The 20,728-nt window shown below is 49.1% G+C and overlaps 1 protein-coding gene across 6 annotated transcripts in view; it reads left to right on the plus strand.

Annotated features, from left to right (window-relative positions):
* Window positions 1–20,728, plus strand: part of PGPEP1 (pyroglutamyl-peptidase I) — a 42,130-nt gene that overhangs the window by 10,231 nt on the left and 11,171 nt on the right. For 2 of the 6 annotated variants that reach the window (XM_049877437.1, XM_049877439.1), the window contains exons 1-2: window positions 6,827–6,928; window positions 9,057–9,109. The exons of 1 other annotated variant lie outside the window; for it this stretch is intronic. In XM_049877437.1, coding sequence (XP_049733394.1) covers window positions 6,895–6,928; window positions 9,057–9,109 — 87 coding nt within the window. In that variant the 5' untranslated portion in view covers window positions 6,827–6,894. Of the gene's footprint in view, window positions 1–6,826; window positions 6,929–9,056; window positions 9,110–11,661; window positions 11,878–18,922; window positions 19,116–20,728 lie in introns of those variants that run through there. 3 more of the 6 variants (XM_049877442.1, XM_049877440.1, XM_049877438.1) reach the window with 3 other exon arrangements.

The raw sequence follows: 20,728 nt of genomic DNA on the forward strand, positions 1-20,728 counted from the left end.
GGCCCACCAAGGAGATTTGACAGCCTGCCAATAATGCAGATAAAGTGCATGGAACCCTTGCAGAGCTGGGACAATGCAAATAAGGTGTATGGAACCCGAATGAGGCGATTGCTCAGTTTTGCCAAACTGCTATGCTTAAAATGAGCCATCCCAGAGGTGGAAAGAGGGGACCTCACTACTGAGAAGAAGAGCCAGGAGTGGAGTGCATCCTTTGGACCCAGGGTCCCTGTGCTGAGAGCATCCTAGACTAGGAGACAGAGAACTATAATGTGAGAGAAGGCACAGCAGAGAAACAGCAGCAGCAGAACCAGGAGACCAGCATGAGATTGGATTGGCTTCTCAGCCCACAGAGTGAGACAGCTACAGCGGGTGTGCTGACTCACAGAGCAAGAGAGCTGAGTGCCTTTGAACAGGAGGGATCCTGGTGGAGTGGGGTATCTGTGGGCACTTATCAGCAGAGCTAAAAGAGCTTTGTAACACTTGCCAGAGCAGGGCAGAGGCCAGCAGAGGGCCCATAGAGGAGCCTGTCCTCAGGGGGCTGAGAGGAGCCTGTCGTCAGGGGCCCAAGAGGAGCCTGTCGTGAGGGGCCCAAGAGGAGCTGAGAGAGCCGTTGTGCACTGAAGAAGGGAGACTCTGCCTCCATGCTTTCTGATTCTGGGCCTAAGTTGTAACCTGTTACTTTCCTAACAAAAAGTGTGAGTTTTTCTAACTGCGAGTATAGTCTGTGAGTTCCACGTGGCCTTTACCGAATCCAGCAGAGTAGAGGGTGCCGTGGGAGGGATGGCTGGTGTCAGAACTGGTAACAAGGTGTAGGGTGGAGGGGTATGTCTGACGACCTCCACCTCATAGCTATCGGCCTTGAGCTGATGCTGATGATGAGTCTCTTGCCTCCCCCTGAAGTTAGACGAGGTCTGACTCCGCCATTTTTTTTCACTTTCCCTCTTACTGCCTTGACCAGCAGCCACTGGAAAAGCCCGGAGAAACTTCCAGACCCCAGGGGCAGAGTCTGAGCCTGGGGTACAGGGTCTGAGTTCAGGCCTGAGCCCCTGAAGGCTCCCAAAGACCTCCAGTACGGTGGGAGCGGGAGGCCCGAGACATACTTGGCCTCTTTCCTGAGCCAATCTCTGGTGTGGCAGATTTTGCTCTACTCAGTTCGTTTACTGAGCAGCCCTCATGGCTCAGTGGTTAGGTGCTGTGGCTGCTAACCAAAAGACTGGCAGTTTGAATCTACCAGCTGCTCCCTGGAAACCCTATGGGGCAGGTCTTCTCTGTCCTATAGGGTTGCTATGAGTTGGATTCGACTCAAAGGCAATGTTTTTTTTTGTTTGTTTGTTTTTTTAATGGGTTTTACAGTGTGCAGGACCCTGTGCCAAGCAGTGACCAAGACCAACCTCCTCCCTCCCCTCCTAGGACTCACAATCCAGGGGAAAGACAGATGGTAGCTATATGATTGCATAAATGAATGTTGAATTATGGCAGTGTGAAAAGGAAGTGGCCTGGGGTGGCAGGGATCGGATGTATCATTTGTTTGTTGATTGACTTAGTGATAGTATCATGTTTATCTTTTCATATCCAAGCATACAGGCCCATTTCATTAAAAAAAAAAAAAAGTGACCTGACAATATTATCTAGGCTAATACTCCTATTTTAGACATTGCATGAGGGCAATGGTGGTGGTTCAGAGGTAGAATTCTCACTTCCATCTGGGAGACCCCGGCCAATGTACCCATGCACAGCCACACTGTCCGTCAGTGGAGGCTTTCGTGTGGCTAGGACCCTGAACAGGTGTCTGTGGAGCTTCCAGGCTCAGATGGGCTAGGAGGAAAGGCCTGAAGATCAACCTCTGAATATCAGCCATTGAAAACCCCATGGTTTGATCCACAACTGATCATGGGGCTGGCACAGGACCGGACAGCATTTTGTTCTGTTGTGTTCAGGGCCAACTCGCAGCAGTGGACGCCCATGTGTGACCTGGGGCATGTGGCTTAGCTCCCTGAGCCTCAGTTTCCTCACTTGCAAAATGGGATCCTAATAGTCCCTCCTCTTTTTTGGCAAGGTTTAAAAAGAGTACAGTTGAAGTGTTTAGAACAGGGCCTGTGTGTGTTTGGGGCCCGGGGGACATTAGTCTTTCTCTCCAGCCATGGCCAGCAGCAGTGGGTGACTTTCAATCTTTCCCCACCACCCCGATCCTGGGTGTCATCTATTTTCCCCCCTTTTCTGCCAGTGCAATAGGGGAAAACTAAACCCTGCTGTGGCTTTCCTCTCCTTGTCCCCTCCCTGATTTCTAGAAATGCTTATACTCTGCAAATCCCAAAAAATCAAACCAGTTGCCATCCAGTTGACTCCAACTCCAGGTGATCCCATGTATGTCAGAGTAGAACTGCTCCCTAGGGTTTCCAATGGCTGATTCTGCAGAAGCAGATCACCAGGCCTTTCTACCAAGGTGCCTCTGGGCAGACTTGAACCTCCAACCTTTTGGTTCAGCAGCTGAGCATGTTCACTGTTTGCACCACCCAGGGACTCCCTCACTGTCTGTACCAGGCACTTATGACATGTCTGCATTGTAAAACCAGAGTTTGGGTGGGTTTTGATCTGTTCTCATTTCCCACTTGGCTTGTGTGTGCCTTCCACGGCCAGGCCGGCCAGCTCTCAGATTTTCAGAATGCTACCTGAAGCTGCCAGGGACCAAAATAGCCGCTGAGCTTGTGGCCTCTGGCCCGAGCTTGCGATGGATCAACAAACAGAACTCCCACCTGACAGTCTAGAGAACTCTGGCCTCCGCGTTAGGAGATGGGGTGGCACAGACAGTCCTTTGTCAGCACCTTGAGGATGAGAAGTGGGGGTGGGAAGGCCACCGGAACGAGGGTCAGAACCAACTCCAAGGTCCAGCCCCGTGCCTGTGGACGTGGTCACAAACTCAGCTTTATTTTCCCAGCTGTTTCTTTTTTTTAATTTTGTTGTCGTTGAGAATATATCTACCAAAACATATATGAATTCAACCGTTACTCCATGTACAATTCAGTGGTATTGGTTACATTCTTCCAGTTGTGCAACCATTCCCACCCTCCTTTTCTGAGTTGTTCTTCCTTCATTAATATAAACTCATTGCCCTCTAAAGTTCCTATCTAATGTGTCAAGTTGCTGGTGTCATTTTGATCTCATATAGATTGTGGTTGTTAGGTGCTGTCGAGTCTCTTCCCTGTACCACAGAATGAAACACTGCTCAGCCCTGCGCCATCCTCACAATTGTTGTTATGCTTGAGCTCACTGTTGTAGCCACTGTGTAAATCCATCTCGTTGACAGTCTTCCTCTTTTCCGCTGATCCTGTACTCTGCCAAGCATGATGTCCTTCTCCAGGGACTGATCCCTCCTGACAACATCTCCAAAGTAGGTAAGATGCAGTCTCGCCATCCTTGCCTCTAAGGAGCATTCTAGCTGCACTTCTTCCAAGACAGATTTGTTCGTTCTTTTTGCAGTCCATGGTATATTCAGTATTCTTAGCCAACACCACATTTCAAAGGCATCAACTCTTCTTCGGTCTTCCTTATTCATCATCCAGCTTTCACATGCATATGATGTGATGGAAAATACCATGGCTTGGGTCAGGCTCACCTTAGTCTTCAAGGTGACATCTTTGCTCTTCAACACTTTGAAGAGGTCCTTTGCAGCAGATTTACCCAATGCAATGCGTCTTTTGATTTCTTGACTGCTGCTTCCATGGGTGTTGATTATGGATCCAAGTAAAATGAAATCCTTGACAACTTCAATCTTTTCTTCATTTATCATGATATGGTTTATTGGTCTAGTTGTGAGGATTTTTGTTTTCTTTATGTTGATGTGTAGTCCATACTGAAGGCGTGGTCTTTGGCCTTCATCAGTAAGTGCTTCAAGTCCTCTTCACTTTCAGCAAGCAAGGTTGTGTCATCTGCATAACACAGGTTGTTAATGAGTCTTCCTCCAATCCTGATGCCCGTTCTTCTTCATATAGTCCAGGTTCTCGGATTTTTTGCTCAGCATACAGATTGAATAGGTATGGTGAAAGGATACAACCCTGAACTATCATATAGATAGTCCTTGAAAGAGTGTAATCCTCAAAGCAGACATATTTTACTAGTTAAGCTAAACTATTGTTGATTTGAAGAAGACTTAAGGGGATATTTTTGGTTTCAGATTTAAAAATTATCTCAGTGCAGTAGTTTCAGGGGTTCATCCAGTCCCCATGACTCTAGAAAGTCTGGAGTCCCTGATGATTTGAAATTCTGTTCTGCGTTTTCCCCTCTTTTGATCAGGATTCCTCTATAGAATCTTCTATCAAAATGTTCAGTAATGGTAGCCAGGCATCATGCAGTTCTTCTGGTCTCATGGCAAAGAAGGCAGTTGGTCATGGAGGCAATTAGCCACACATTCTATTTCCTCCTGTTATTCCTGACTCTCCTTCTTCCTCTGTAGCTTCAGGTGAGTACAGACCAATTGTGGTGCCTCGGATTGCAGCTTGCAAGATTTTAAGACCCCAGGCACTACCTAATGAACTGAGAGAACAGAAGCACTAAACACGTTATTAGGCCACTTAACCAAGATGTTCTATTAAACCATGACCCTAAACCTCCAAACCAAGGAAGCAAATCCCATGAGGTTTTTGGTTGTACATAAGCAACCTCGGCAGCTCTTTTTTTTTTTTTTTTGGTTGTTGTTGTTGTCATCAGTGTATCTATCACACAACTTTTGTCAGTTCAGGTTGTTCCAGGTTTACAACTTATTGACAGCAATTACAATAATCATCTGTGCGATCCTACCATTGATCAATGTGATTTTTCCATCGTCATTAACCCCTCCTTTCCCCTCGCTCCCACCCCTGGTAACCACTAATAAACGTTGTTCTCTATACTTTTGCCTTTTCTTCTCTTTTTATATACGTGAGGTCATACAATATTTGTCCTTTTGTGATTGACTTATTTCACTCAATATAATGTCTTCAAGCTCCATCCATACTGTAGCATGTATCAAGACTTCATTTCTCCTACTAGCTGAGTTCTTTGTATGTATGCACCACATTTTGTTCATCCATTCATCTGTTGATAGGCATTTAGGTCATTTCCACCTTTTGGCTGTTGTGAATAGCGCTGCAATGAACATTGGTGTACAAGTCTCTGTTTCAGTGTCTGGTTTTAAGCCTTTTGAGTATATACCTAGTTCCCAGCTGTTTTTGCAGGAATCCTGGCCTCTGATGAATGTGGGTGGGGGGCCTACTGTGTGCCAGGTGGGTGCCGGGCACAGGGGACATGGATGTGACCAAACACACTCCCTGCCCTGGAAGCCTGACCTCATGTCAGGGGAAATGGGAAATAAACAAGAAAAGCATTGAATATGTTGTCGATTCGACTCACAGCGACCCTATGTGACAGTGTAGAGCAGTCCCACAGAGTTTCCTAGGGTGTAATCTTTATGGAAGCAAATCATAGGCCTTTCCCCCTTGGAACATGCTAACCCACCAAAAACCCAGTGCCGCCGAGTCGATTCCGACTCATTGCGACCCTATAGGACAGAGTAGAACTGCCCCGCAGAGTTTCCAAGGAGCGCCTGGTGGACTTGAACTGCCGACCCTTGGGTTAGCAGCTGTAGCACTTAACCACTAGGCCACCTAGAACACGCTGGGTGGGTTCAAACGCACTTGGTTAGCAGCGGAGCGATTACCAGTTGTGCCACCAGGGCTCGCTGCACTGCACATAAAGGAAGTGATTTCTCAGTGTGATAACTGCTGTGAAGAGGCTGAAAAGGAAATAGGATGGAACCACTGGGGGTTGGGGGAGGGTGGCTTGAACCAGGGAATAGGGGAGCACTCTCAAAGGAAGTGAGATTCAGCTGAGGCCTTAAGGTGAACAAGGGCCAGGATTTCAGGGGTCTTTGGAATGCCCAAGCAGCAGGAGGAACAAGTGCAAAGGCCCTGGGGTGGGCTGTGTTAGGCACGTACAGGAAGTGGGGGCTGGAGCAGGGTGAGCCAAGGAGAGATGGCAGGAGGGGAAGCTGTGGGAGGTCTCTGGGGCCACATCAGCCTCCTTAGCAATGTGGGAGTCTGTGGAGAATCTTCTAGCATCACCCAACTGTGGGGGCTGGTTTTCACCTTCTTATTCTCTTCCTCTTCAACCCCTAGAGTGAGCCCTCAGTTTCCTCATCTGTAAAATGGGGTGAATATGCCTTTCTCACGGGGAATTTGTGTCCTCCAGATAATTCATGGACATTAGGCACACAGTGGAGTCCCCAGGTGATGGTAGTGCTGAACAAGCTTGGCAGATAACTGAAAGGTTGGAGGTTTGAGTCCATTCAGAGGCACCTTGGAATAAAGGCCTGGCAATCTATTTCTGAAAACTCAGCTACTGGAAACCCTATGGAGCACAGTTCTACCCTAACACACATGGGCTCACCATGTGTCAGGATCAACTCCACGGCAACGGTTTTTTTTTTTTTTTGCCAATGCCATATCTGATCTTTATTGGAAAGAAAAAACTTGACGAGATGTTTTGAGTGTGCGGGGGCTCAATGGGCTAACTGGTGGGGCACCGAAACTAAAGAAAACCTGGTTTAAAAGTTCTTTTTTTTAAAGGCATACAGTAGGCGCCGAGGAACACTTGGGGAATGAATGACCGGGTGGGTCAGGCAGAACGCACCGACCCCATTCTACAGGGTGGGTAGACTGAGGCTGGGGAGAGCTCAAGGGGCACCTCGCGGCTGCGGGGGAGGCAGCAGAGCCGGGGGCGCGCACGCTGCGTCCTGTGTCAGGGGCGCGCACGCCGGCCAGCGTGCGGGGGCGGGGCCCGGGGCGGCGGGGGCGGCTGTGGCAGCGGCTGCAGGCGCGACAGTCGGGCCGGGCGCGGGTCGGAGGCGGCAGCCAACGGGCCATGGAGCAGCCCAAGAAGGCGGTGGTGGTGACGGGTACGCGGGCGAGCGCGCTGATGGTGGGCGCGGCGGCAGCGGCAGGAGGGCCGGCGGGCCTGGCAGGGGCGGGCTGGGCAGCAGAAGGTCCGGGCGCGACTTGCTAGAAGTCGTGCCCGGCTTTGAAGGTGTCATCGTCCGCGGAGCCCCGCTCGTCCTGGCCACTGAGAGAGTGGGGCCAGGGCCGGGACAGGCGGGGCTGGGCAGGGTCCTCGCGCGGACAGGCTCCTCCTGTGCCCGGGTGGGGACAGTGACCCTTCGGGCACCTGCTCGGCCCTCTGGCCCACGGGCTGGGTTGGGCTCCTCCCCCGTACCCCTCCTGAGGTCGGCCTGTCCCCACCCCCGGCCCCAGGGGACAAAGGCTGGGTTGCGGGCAGGAAATGCCCCGGGTGACAAATGGACCTCAGCGCAGCCTCTGCTCCCTGCGACCTAAGCTAATGGGGGCTGTCCCTCGAGGCAGGGGCAAGCGGGACTTCGGGGACCTCAGAAGATGATCCGCAGACCTCGGGCTTCGCGTTTCCCAACTGCCCCAGAGATCGTTTTGGGTGTCTGAGTGTGGGGTGAGCCTGGCGCCGCCCTTTGTCACCCTCTCCCCAAAACCAACTGTTCTTCCTCGCGGAGACTCTGCCTCGGGCCACGTGACACCTCCACTTCCGCCCCCTCTGTGTGTTGGGGGTCACTTTGGCCAGCCGTGTTTTGGGGTGGGCCCCCAGCCAGCATTGGCACAGATGTTTTGTGGCCCATGAGGCCCAGGGAGGGGCGGGGTTGGTCCTGGGACTCCAGGGAAGATGAAGCCGCTTTCCTGTCCAACAGATGTGTATATCCGGGAAGCAGGCGATCAGCGACCCCCTGCAGTCATGCGGTGTCTGGTTATTCATGAATGAGCGCGCACTACATGCCAGCCGAGCATTTTCCTTGCATAAGCTCATCAAATCCTCCCCATCTCCATTTTAGGGAGGGGAAACAGAGGAGCCCTGGTGGTGCAGTGGTTAAGTGTTAGGCTGCTAACCAAAACGTCTGAACTCATCAGCTGCGCTCGGGAGAAAAAGATGTAGCAGTCTCCTTCCCTAAAGATTATAGCCTTGGAAACCTTATGGAACAGTTCTGTTACATGTCAGAATCCACTTGCTGGCAATGGGTTTGGCTTTTTTGGTTTAACTGAGGCTCAGAGAGCTCAACCTGCTTGTAAGTAGTCCAGCTGGAACTTTGAGTTATGCGGGAGAAAGGGGTCTGAGGCCCCTCCTAATCCACCCTCCCTTCTATCAGAGTGGACACCACTCCTCCCTGGACGCTGATAGTAAGTGGCACCCTCGTCCAGCCTGGGTGGCCCCCATGTCTGGAGCAGCCTCCCTTGGCAACCTTTATTTTTTCAGCAGTGTGACTCGGTAGTTAGAAGAGGGAGACATCTAGGTTGGAATGCCAGCTCTTTTCTGTTCTTGCTGTGTGACCTGGGGCAGCTGGCTCCCCCTTCCTGTGCCTCAGTCTCCACTCCTGTAAAATGGGCCCATCAATGCCCTTCCCTGAAAGGGAGGGTCTGAACATCACACTGATGGCTTAGCACCTCGTACAACACTTAGCACATCAGTGGCAGCCCCACTCGGATGGTGACTGTTTAGATTTGGAAATTGGGACTGGAGTTCCGGGGGGGAGTGGGGAGAATGGGAAGGAGGTGGTGGGGTGGGGTGGTCTGGATGGCCTGGCCTGGGGGTGGCCCACACGACCCACACACATCTCTAAAGTCCACTCCTCATTGATTGTACTTCATGGAGCACCTCCCACAAGGTGGGCGTTGGGGACACCACATGGACAAGGTGGACCTTGCACTATACTGCCCCGCCACGTGGGAAGAAGGCCTCATACAGAGACAGTGGAGAAAGTCCAGGGGCTATAGGAGGCCGCTGGTCCTCCCAGGGCCTGGGGTTAGGTGGAGGTGAGGACAGGAGGAGGGGGAAGGTGCTCAGACCGAGGTTGAGAGCAATACGGCAGGGGGTACAGGGATGCAGCCTAGAACTCAGGAGCAGGCCCCACTATGCTCTCTCAGTGACAGCTGCTCCCTGTAGCTCCAGTGGAGGCAGTGACACCCACAGCGACATTTCTTGGTGACCTGCCGCTTTTGCTACTTTTCCAGGGTTCGGCCCTTTTGGGGAGCACACTGTGAATGCCAGCTGGATCGCAGTCCAGGTAACTCATTGCCAAAGGGTGGAAGTCAGGCTTGGGGCTGGCTCCGTGGCAATACTTGACACCCCAGAAAGGGAGGAGTCTACAAAGACACCATCTCCAGGACCATGCCGTATGGGATATCTAAGTCCAGTACACGCGCGTTCTCCCTGGACCATGATGGTTGGTGTACCTTATGTTTGTGCACCGCTTGCCATGCAGTAGGTGTTTTTTGTGCCCAGGCGCTCTGAATTCTCCCAACAACTCCCTGGGGTATTGTTGTTAGCTACTGTAGAGTTGCTCCCAACTCATGGTGGCCACATGCACAACACAACAAAAAGCTGCCCAGTCCTACACCATGCCCGTGATCAGCTGTGGATTGGACTGTTGTGACCCACAGGGTTTTCATTGGCTGATTTTTGAAAAATCAATTGCCAGGCCTTTCTTCCTAGTCTGTCTTAGTCTGGTAGCTCCACTGAAATCTGTTCAGCATCATAGCAACAGGCAAACTTCCATTGACAGAGGATTGGTGGCTGCGTGTGAGGTATATTGCCTGGGAATCAAACCCAGATCTTCTGCATGGAAAGCAAGAATTCTACTACAGAACCACCACTGCCTCATCCCCACAGGGTGTTTTTATTGTTGTTAGTTGCCATTGAGTTGATGCTGGCTCACGGCAGCCCCATGTGTGCAGAGTAGACCTGCTCCGCAGGGTTTTCAAGGCTGTGACCTATCAGAAGCAGATCGTCAGGCCTGTCTTCCGAGGTGCCTCTGGGTGGGTTTAAACTGCCAACCTTTCGGCTAGTAGTAGAGTGCTTAACTGTTTGTGGCATCTATGGGGTAGATGTGGTTATTCTTGTACCCACTTGACAGATAAGAAGACTGAGGCCTAGAGAGGTGGAAGGGATCATCTGAGGTCATTTAGCCAGCAAACAGTCCTGTTGCTGGCTCAAAAGTGCCCCACACCCTAGCCAGAGGCCACAGACCTGGGACTTGGGAGCTGACATGAATAAATACTGCTGGTTTCTGAAAGTGGGGTTCACTCTCGCTCCCCTAGGAATCATCCAGATATGGGAACTTTCTCTCTTTTATCAAAATCTTTCCCATTTACACACAGATAGATCCCCAAATGGCTGACCCGAGGATTCCCTGGTGTGTTTTGGCAAAGTGACCAGACGGATATTGGGGGGGTGCAGTGACCCTCGCTGTCCCCTCCCAGCAGTTGGAGGGGAGAAGGCTGCAGATTGGTGGGAGGCGGGGTGGTTCTTTCTATACTGAGCTAGGGCATGAATCTGAGAAGGTACCCTGTTCCTTTCTCTGACAGGGCATTTGGAGGAGCAGACTGGGGGACAATAGGCAGAGAGAAAGAGGGAGATGTCTTCCCCTTGTATAAATCAGACCGGCAGGGACCAGAGTCAGCCCCATGTTAATCCTAGCCCATTAGCTCCCTGATTTAAGGCACCCTGGCATACCCCTCCAAGCCCAAATCCAAATTGAAATCTCAATGTGTCCCCCCGCCCCCAGCTGGGACCCCCACCTTTTGTGTCTCCCCAGTTCTGGACTCCAGAGTCTAGGCTGTCTCTTTTTTTTTTTTCCTTCTTCTTCACCCCACCTTGCAGGCATGACACGGGAGGGGTCAACGGCCCTGTTCGCAGTGCCCACTCCCCAGGGCCCAGACAAAAAGGACCAGCGTGTTTCTGAAGTCGTGTGTGTCTGGCTTTGTGGGGGTTTCAGACAACAGGCTTCACGGGCCTGAGTGGACACAAAGGCGTGTGTCTGAGTTCCTGGACCCCAGACACTGTGATCTGCATCTTAAATAGAAGAAAAATCAATTAAACCATCTTTGGAAATCCCTCCAGCTCCAGGCTTAGGGTGGTGGGGGTGGTAGCCTTTTAATCCCACAGCCCAAGGGGCAGTGCTCCTTCTATCCATCCCCCAACTCTCCAGACCTCTGCGGGAGCCCTTCCCACATTGCTTCGGAGGTGTATAAAACAAGAAGAGGGTTCTGGACCACTTTGCACCCAAAAAGATGCCAATCCAACTTAGATTAGATGTTTTCCATTTAAAGAAACAAGACAAAAGTGGAGACTATAACATATACAGTAGAGACCCTGGGTAGTGCAAACCGTTAAGCACTCAACTACTAGCCAGAAGATGGGTGGTTCCAACCCACTCAGAGCCACCTTGGAAGAATGGCCTGGCAATCCGTTTCTGAAAGATCAAAGCCGTGAAAACCCCGTGGGGAAGTTCTGCTCTGCCCAGATGGGGTCACCATGAGTTGGAATGGACTTGACAGCAACTAACAAAACATATACACTGAAGTGCCTGAATGTTGATAACATAATGAAATTTTATGGTCACCTGTGACCAGACCAAGTTCTAGAACATTCCCAGCCATCAGAAGCCCCCTCTGGCCTCTTCCCAGTTACTCCCCCCAAGATTTAACCCGTGCGGCAGACTTGATCACCATCGGTGACTTTTGCCTGTTCTAGAACTTTCCATAAAGGGAATCGTGTGGCACCCACTTTTGTGTCCGGCGTCTTCTGCGCAGTACGGGGTCAGTGGGGTCTACTTGGGTCATATGGAGCGTCTGCGTGGTTCTTTGGAAGCCCTGGGTAAAAGCAGATATGCCCATTCAGGTGTGGCCATTGCATGAGTCCAAACCACCCCCCCCAGGTGTTCTGCAAGGTTCCCGCTCAGTGGGTGTCTGTCTCCTGCCCTGAAGGTGGATGTGTGTTATATGGCATCGGCAGCAGTTACTTCCTGCCCCAACGGATTTCTCAGAAGCCCAGGTTGTCATCCGTGGGAGGAACTCTCTTCCTCTCCCGGAGCCAGTAACAGCTGACCTCTCCCTTTCCCCTTCTCTCTGTCTTTCTCTCTTTCTCTCTGTCCGTCTATCACTCTCTGTCTCTGGGTCTCTCTTTTTCTCTGTCCCCTTCTCTCTTTCTTCATTTCTCTCCCCTTCCCTCTCTCCATTTCTCTCGGTCTTTGTATCTCTGTTTCTCTCTTCTCTCTGTCTGTCTCTCTCTGTGTCTCTGTGTGTCTGTTTCTCTCTGTCCTGATCCGGAAGCACCAGTGAACCTGTGCCCCAGTGAAGGGCGACCTATTCCCCACCAGCCACAGTTGGGAGGTGGGCATTGTGGGGACGAAGGGACGATCCCTTTTGTGTCTCCCCAGAATGGTGGCCACCTCTCAGCAGCATCTCCTGCAGGAGGGACCACATCCTGTGTGTCCCCTGGTCCTACATGGTGGCCGTGCAAGGCTGGCTGTATTTCTCCATAGGTGGCTTAGGTAGGTGTTGAGTCAGGAGCCCCTGGGCTTGGCCACCTCATGGACTGTCCCTGCCTGAGCCAGCACAGAGGGGCCGGCCAAGGGCGTGTTGACATCACGGGACAATTGTTGCCACAGTCCGGTGTCTAGACAGACCTGCTAAGGATATTACCAGGGAACAAAGAGGGCCTTTGTCACGAGGTCAGGGAATCAGTCAGATGTGGCTGGCGCTGGGCTCGTCAGGTAGTGGGGGGGTAGAGGGGACAGTGTGGTGGCTGGGGCGCCAGTCCTGGCTCCCAGGGTGTGCGCCCACTCCAGGGTTGTGGGGCATGGGGTGCTGTCCCCCCAGAGATCATCAACCCGTGGGGACAGAGAGAGCTCTGAGCAAAGTATTTCACCAGAATACAGGCCACCCTTGTCCTCAGAACTTAAGATAAACTTTAAAAACCTATGTCTCCCCATTCCTCATTTTTCCTTTTCTTTTCTTAAAATGTTTTTTTGTGCTAAAATAATTGTAACAAAATTTGCCGCTTGAGCTGATTTTTTTAATTGTGGTAAAAATATAGGTAATAAAACATTAGCCATTTCTATGGTCTTCTCAGGTACAGCCCAGTGACATTAATTACATTCTTCGTGTTGTTCAACCTCCACCATTAACCGTTCCCGAATTTCCCCATCACCCTTAACAGCAGCTCAGTGTCCCCTAAGCACTGTGTCCTCCATCTCCCGTCTCTCCTGCCTGCCCCCAGTGACCACTAATGAACTTTGACCTTCATGCACCGGCTATTCCAGACATTTTATTAGCAGCTTAACTATTTTTAAGTGAGGAATTCACTGACATTTAGTCCACTCACAGTGTTGTGTAACCACCACACCTGTCTAGCTCCAGAACATTCTCATCACCCCAAAAGGAGACCCCGTGGTCATTCGCAGTCACTCCCTTCCCTTCCCACCGCCCCCAGCCCCTGGCAACCACAAATCCACTTTGTGTCTCTGTGGATTTGCCTGTTCTGGACATTTCACATAAATGGGATGAGACACTGTGTGGTCTTTAGTGTCTGGCTTCTTTCACTCAACGTTATTTTTTTTTGTTTCTCTTTAATAACACTTCGTTGTTGTTAGCGTCTATCAGGCGGATTCTGACTCATGAGGACCCCATGTGTCCAGAGTAAACTGCTCCATAGAATTTTCAAGGGTATGACCTTTCAGAAACAGATCGCCTGGCCTTTCTCCTGAGGCGCCTCTAGGTAGACTTGAACCGCCAGCCTTTCTGCTAACAGTTGAGCACTTAACCATGTGGGCCACCTGGGAAACGTAGTAACACCTTTATAGAGATAATTCACATACCGTGAAATTTACCCTTTAAAGTGTCTAAATCAGTGGGTTTTTTTTTAGAGTCACAAAGTTGCACAATCACTACCACTGTCACTTCTAGAACATTCTCATCACCCCAAAGGAGACTCTGTGCCTGTCAGCAGTCACGCCCCATCTGCCTCCCCCACCCAGCCCCTGGCAACCACAAATCCACTTTCTGTCTCTGTGGATTTCCCTGTTCTGGACATACCATACAAATGGGATCAGACGATATCTGTCCTTTTATGTCTGGCTTCTCTCACCGAGCATGATGTTTTCAAGATTTGTTCACATTGTTCTTTTTTTATTGAGGAATAATTTACATCGAGTGCTGTGTACCGATCTTAAGTGTACCTATAAATTACTTCTGACAAATGTTTATACCTGCCTCACCAATACCTCAGTCACAGCGTGGAAGATTTCCATCCTTCCAGAATGTTCCTTCAGCCCCTCCCCCCCACCCTCACCTCTCTTGCCCCAGAGGGGGGCTGTTGCCCTGTTTTCTTTTAATAGACTTTATTTTTTAGACCAGTTTTAGCTTTACCAAAAATTTGTGCAGAAAGTATAGAGAGTCCTCATATAGCCCCTCTACCCCTGCACCCCATGATAGACCAGTTGCTGTCAAGTTGATTCCGACTCATGTGGCAGCCCCATGTGAATCAGTATAGAACTGCTCCATAGAGTTTTCTTGGCTGTGATTTTTTTTTTTAATTTTTATTGTGCTTTATGTGAAAGTTTACAAATCAAGTCAGCCTGTCATACAAAGATTTATATGCACCTTGCTATTTACTCCTAATTGCTCTCCCCCTAATGAGACATCCTGCTCCTTCCCTCCACTCTCTCTTTTCGTGTCCATTCTCCCAGCTTCTGACCTCTTCTGCCCTCTCTTCTCCCTTCCAGATAGGAGATGCCAACAGAGTCTTGAATATCTACTTGATCCAAGAAGCTCATTCTTCACCAGCATCTCTTTCTATCCCATTGTCCAGTCCAATCCCTGTGTGAAGAGTTGGCTTCGGGAATGGTTCCTGTCCTGGGCTAACAGAAGGTCTGGGGGCCGTGACCACTGGGGTCCTTCTAGTCTCAGACCATTAAGTCTGGTTTTTTTATGAGAATTTGGGGTCTGCATCCTACTGCTCTCCTGCCCCCTCAGGGGTTCTCTGTTGTGTTCCCTGTCAGGATAGTCATCTGTTGTAGCCGGGCACCATCTAGTTCTTCTGGTCTCAGGCTGATGTAGTCTCTGGTTTATGTGGCCCTTTCTGTCTCTTGGACTCATAATTACCTTGTGTCTTTGGTATTCTTCATTCTCCTTTGATCCAGGTGGGTTGAGACCAATTGATGCATCTTAGATGGCCACTTGCTAGTGTTTAAGACCCCAGACGCCACTCTCCAAAGTGGGATGCAGAATGTTTTCTTAATAGATTTTATGCCAGTTGACTTAGATGTCCCCCAAAACCATGGTCCCCAAACCCCCACCCCTGCTACAATGGCCTTTGAAGCATTCAGTTTATTCAGGAAACTTCTTTGCTTTTGGTTTAGCCAGTTGTCCTGACCTCTTGGCTGTGATCTTTGTGGATGCAGATTGCCAGACCTTTCTTCCACGTCACCTCTGGGTGGGCCGTCAACCTTTAGGCTCGTGGTGGGGCCCAGTTTGCTCCACCAGGGGGACTTCCCCCTGCACACAGTTTCTCTCATTGTTAATACCTTGCCTTCCTGTGATACATTTGCTACAGTTGAGGAACCAATACTGATACATTGTTATTAGCTAATTTTTTAATGTCCTTAGTTCACATTAAGCTTCACTCCTGGCCTTGTCCAGTCCTGTGGATTTTGACGCAGTGCTTAACGTCATATGCCTACCATTACAGTGTTACACAGAATAGTTTCACTGCCCTAAAAATGCCTTTGGCTCCACCTCTGCATCCTTCCCTCCCTCCCCCTGAATCTCTGGCAACTATTGATTTTGCACTGTCTCTATAGTTTTGCCCAAGTCCCTGGGTGGCGCAGATGGTTAAGCGCTCCACTACTAGCCAAAAGGTTGGCAGCTCGAACCCACGCAGAGGCACCTCAGAAGACAGACCTAGCAATCTGGTTCCCAAAAGTCACAGCGTTGAACACTCAATGGAGCAGCTGTACTCTGCACACGTGGAGCCCCCGGGTTGGAGTTGACTCAACAGCAGCTAACAAAAGCACATAGTATTGTTTTTTCCAGAGCATCCTATGCTTGGAGTCATACAATGTGTAGCCTTTTCAGACTGGCTTCTCTCACTGAGCAACATACATTTTAGGTTCCTCCCTGTCTTCTTGTATGGGGCAGTGGTGGCTCAGTGGTGGAATCCTCGTCTTCCATGAAGGAGACCTGGGTTTGATTCCCAGCCAGTGCCCCTCATGCGCACCCACCGCCCACCTGTCAGTGGAGGCTTTCGTGTTGCTATGATGCTAAATAGGTTTTAGTGGAGCTTCCGGACTTGGATGGACTAGGAAGAAGGGCCTGACACTCAATTTATGAAAATCAGCCCGTGAAAACTCTACAGATCACAATAGTCTGATCGACAGCTGATCATGGCAATGGCACAGGACTGGGCAGCATTTAATTCTGTTGTGCATGGGGCCTGCCTTGAGGCAGGGGCCAACGTGACAGCAGCCAACAACAACAACAGTGTCTTTTCATAGCTTGAGAGCTTATTTCTTTATGTGGCTGAATAATAACTTTGAGGGTTTTTTCTTAGTTTAAGTGTGTTTTCCTGTTCAGGGAGGGGATACTGGGAACCCAGGAGACTCAGGGATGAAGTCTGAGATGAGAAGGTACACACTCACGGCTCCCAGCTCGCCTGCTCCTGTTGAGCTTTGACGTGGCCAGTGGCCATCTGCTAACCCTTAGTACATCTCCTGGTCAGGATGACCATAGGTCACTCTGGACAGGCGAGATTGCCAGGCATGTAGCACCCATTTCGAGGCACTGAGAGAAGGTTCCACGAGCTGGTCGGCTGCCCTGAGCTGGACTTTGGTCCATCATTTGTAAGGTTTGCTTGTGTCTTAATTCCTTAGAGCTGCTCAAACAGAAATACCACAAGTACATGGCTTTAACAAACAGAAATTTTTGTTTTCACAGTTCGGGAGGCTGGAAGTCCAAATTCAGGGCCCCAATTTAGGGGAAGGCTCTCTCTCTGTCTGCTCTGGGGGAAGATCTCTTTCAGTTTCTGTAGCCCACCATGCCTTGATTCCTTGAGGATCTCTGTGTGGCATCTCTCTCCCTCAGTGTTTAGTTCTCTGCGTCTAATCTGCTGTTTTTAGATCTCAAAAGTGAGTAGATTTAAGATATACTCTACCCTGTCATGGACTCATTAACATAAAAACGCTGTTCTCAAATGGGATCACATCCATAGGTAGAAAGATTAGGATTCCAACACATATTTTTGGTGAGACAACTCAATCCATAGCACTCAGGTTGGTTCTGATCTTGTGAGCCACATCTGTGGTCCCCCTGACCACCGAGTTGTTCCCATGGAATTGACATGTCTGTGTGGGCGGTTCCATAGGAAACTGGGCCCTGGACTGGCAGACTCCATTTGGGGACAACTCCTCTAAAAAAACTGTTGCTGTTGAGTCGATTCTGACTCATAGTGACCCTATAGGACAGAGTAGAACTACCCCATGGGGCTTCCAAAGCTGTAATCTTTATGGAAACAGACTGCCACATCTTTCTCCCGAGGAGCAGCTGGTGAGCCTGAATGCCTGACCTTTCATTAAGCAGCCAAGCCCTTAACCACTGCGCCACCAGGGCTCCTTCTCCAGTACAAATCTGAACAATTAAAGCTGACCCCTTTCGGTCCTTATGCTAGGAGATAAAGTCATTCTCTTTCTGTTCCAGGATCCAATTTGGGATCCCACATGCCATTTAGCTGGGTATCTTTTCTTGTTTTGTTTCCTGATTTCTACCTGAGTGTTGGATGTCAGATGCTGCATCTCCTTTTTTAACAGTTGAGATATAACATCATAAAATTTACTCTTTTCAGTCTACATTTCAGTGGCACTTAGCGTATCCACAGTGCTGTACAACCATCCCCTCTATATAACTCGGGAGCTTTTTCAGCACCCCAAAAAGAAACCCTGCACCCATTAACAGTCACTTCCTGGTTTCCCTCCACCCATCCACTAATCTCATGGCAACCACTAATCTTCTTTCTGTCTTTATGGATTTATTTGCCTATTCTGGACATTTCATATAAATGAAATCACAGAATATTTGTCCTTTTGTGTTTGGCTTTTTTCACTCAGTGTCATGTTTCTGAAGTTCGTTCATGTTGTAGCATGTATGAGTGCTTCATTCCTTTTTATGGCTGAGTGATACTCTATTTTATGGATGTGGACCATGTTTTATTTGTTCATTCATCTGTTGACAGACACCGGGTTTTTTTTTCTGACTTTTAGCTACTGTGAATAGTGTTGCAGTGAACACTGGTGTACAGGTTTCTGTGTGGACGTGTGTTCTCACTTCTCTTGGGTAAATACCCAAGAGCAGAAATGCTAGGTCATATGGTAAGTCCAGACTCATCCTGTACTTCTCCTGCCTCAGCCCTGAGAGCAGTAATGTCTCTAAAAAGCCTTGGTTCTTTTAGGGGAGAATGATATTTAAAAACCAAAATCTGGGTGCTGGCTGTGCTCAATGCTGTTGGGGTGTCATTGCTTCTATGCCCTCTCGGTGGACAGAGCCAGGAAATCAGTGCTTGTATATTTTTTTATATGCATACCACAAGGCATCGGTGGTTCGGTGGTAGGCTTCTTGCCTCCCATGCTGGAGACCCGGGTTTAATTCCCAGCCGGTGTACCTCACGTGTAGCCACCACCTGTCTGTCTGCGGAAGGTTGTATGTGGTTATGATGCTGAACAGGTTTCAGTGGAGCTTCTAGACTAAGACAGACTAGGGAGAAAGACCTGGTGATCAACTTCCAAAAATCAGCCAATGAAAACCCTCGCGGATTGTAACAGTCTTATCTACAACTGATCATGGGGAAGGCGTAGGACTAGGCAGCGTTTTGTTCTGTTGTGTATGGGGTTACCATGAGTCAGGCCAACTTGACAACAGCTAACAACAACAACATACTCACACCACACACCCACACCTGTACCATTTTTATATTAAAATCTTGAGTTTACATTTAATACGTTCAATTCCAATCCACCGGTGGGGGTCATTCTAGTGTTTTCTATTTCCAGATTTGTGCCTTCTTGGACTGTGGAGTCCCCGGTGGCACAAAATGGTGAATGCGCTTGGCTGCTAACCGCAAGGCTGGAAGTTCAGGTCTACCTAGAGACACCACGGAAGAAAGTCCTGACCATCTATTTCCGAAAAATCAGCCATTGAAAACCCTATGGACCACAGTTCTACTCTGACACACGTGGGGTTGCTGTGAGTTCGGGTCCATTCGATGGCAACCAGTTACTCTGGCCGTGTGACACCTGGCTCCCAAGATTCCCACTGAGTTTACCGCTCAATCCTAGAATGGGCAGAAAGTAATTTCAGAATTGCTGACCATGCCTCTGTGAAAAAGGAGGCTACTGATTCGAATTCAATATTTGTGTCTCTCTTTTTTGTCTTTAGCCTGTGGGCAAGCAGTCCAAATACCATGCTCAAAAATTACTTAAGTTAGTTTTACAAGGAGTAAGTTTAAAACATTTTTAGGGAGAAGAGGGAAGTGCTATAAAATTATTCTTTATTATTTCGTGCACGAAAAGAGTATTATGCAAGCTGTATACGTATATAACATGGTGTGTACATAGGACTATCGTTGCTTGTTATAAATAACGTGTGTGTAGGGCTGTAGTTTGTTAGCTGCTGTCGAGTCAGCCCTGACTCCGGTGACCCCATGCACAAAAGAATGACACGATGCCCGGTCCTGCGCCAGCACCGTGACCGGTTTTGGATCAAACTGTTGTAATCCATTGGGTTTTCACTGGCTGATTTTCAGAAGTGGATTGCCAGGCCTTGCTGCCTAATCTAAGTCTGGAAGGTCCTCTGAAACCTGTTCCGCTTCATAACAACACACAAGCCTCTACTGACAGACAGGTGATGGCCATGCCTGAAGTGCATGGGCTGGGAATCCAACCTAGGTCTCCCCAGCAGAAGGTTAGAATTCTACCACTGAACCACCAGTTCCTTGCATGCAGGGCAAACATCATTGCTGATGTCAGATGGATCCTGGCTGAAAGCAGAGAATACCAGAAGAATGTTTACCTGTGTTTTATTGACCATGCAAAGGCATTCAACTGTGTGGATCATAACAAATTATGGATAACATTGCGAAGAATGAGAATTCCAGAACACTGAATTGTGCTCCTGGGGAACATTTACATAGATCAAGAGGCAGTTGTTCGGACAGAACAAGATGATACTGATTGGTTTAAAGTCAGGAAAGTTGTGCGTCAGGGTTATGTCCTTTCACCATACCTATTCAACCTGTATGCTGAGCAGATAATCCAAGAAGCTGGACTATATGAAGAAGAATGGGGCATCAGGATTGGAGGAAGACTCATTAACAAACTGCATTATGCGGATGACACAACCTTGCTTGCTGAAAGTGAAAAGGACTGTAAGCACTTACTAATGAAAATCAAAGACCACACCCTTCAGTATGGATTACACCTCAACATAAAGAAAACAAAACAAAAATCCTCACAACTGGACCAATGAGCAACATCATGATAAACAGAGGAAAGATTGAAGTTGTCAAGGATTTCATTTTAGTTGGATCCGCAATCAACACCCATGGAAGCAGCAGTCAAGAAATCAAGAGACGCATTGCATTGGGTAAATCTGCTACAAAAGACCTCTTTAAAGTGTTGAAGAGCAAAGATGTCACCTTGAAGACTAAGGTGGGCCTGACCCCAGCCATGGTATTTTCAATCGCATATGCATGTGAAAGGTGGACAATGAATAAGGAAGACCGAAGAAGAATTGATGCCTTTGAATTGTGGTGTTGGCAAAGAATATTGAATATACCATGGACTGCCAAAAGAATGAAC

This window comes from Elephas maximus, chromosome 3, assembly GCF_024166365.1.
Source record: "Elephas maximus indicus isolate mEleMax1 chromosome 3, mEleMax1 primary haplotype, whole genome shotgun sequence".
In the NCBI taxonomy this organism is placed as follows: domain Eukaryota; kingdom Metazoa; phylum Chordata; class Mammalia; order Proboscidea; family Elephantidae; genus Elephas; species Elephas maximus.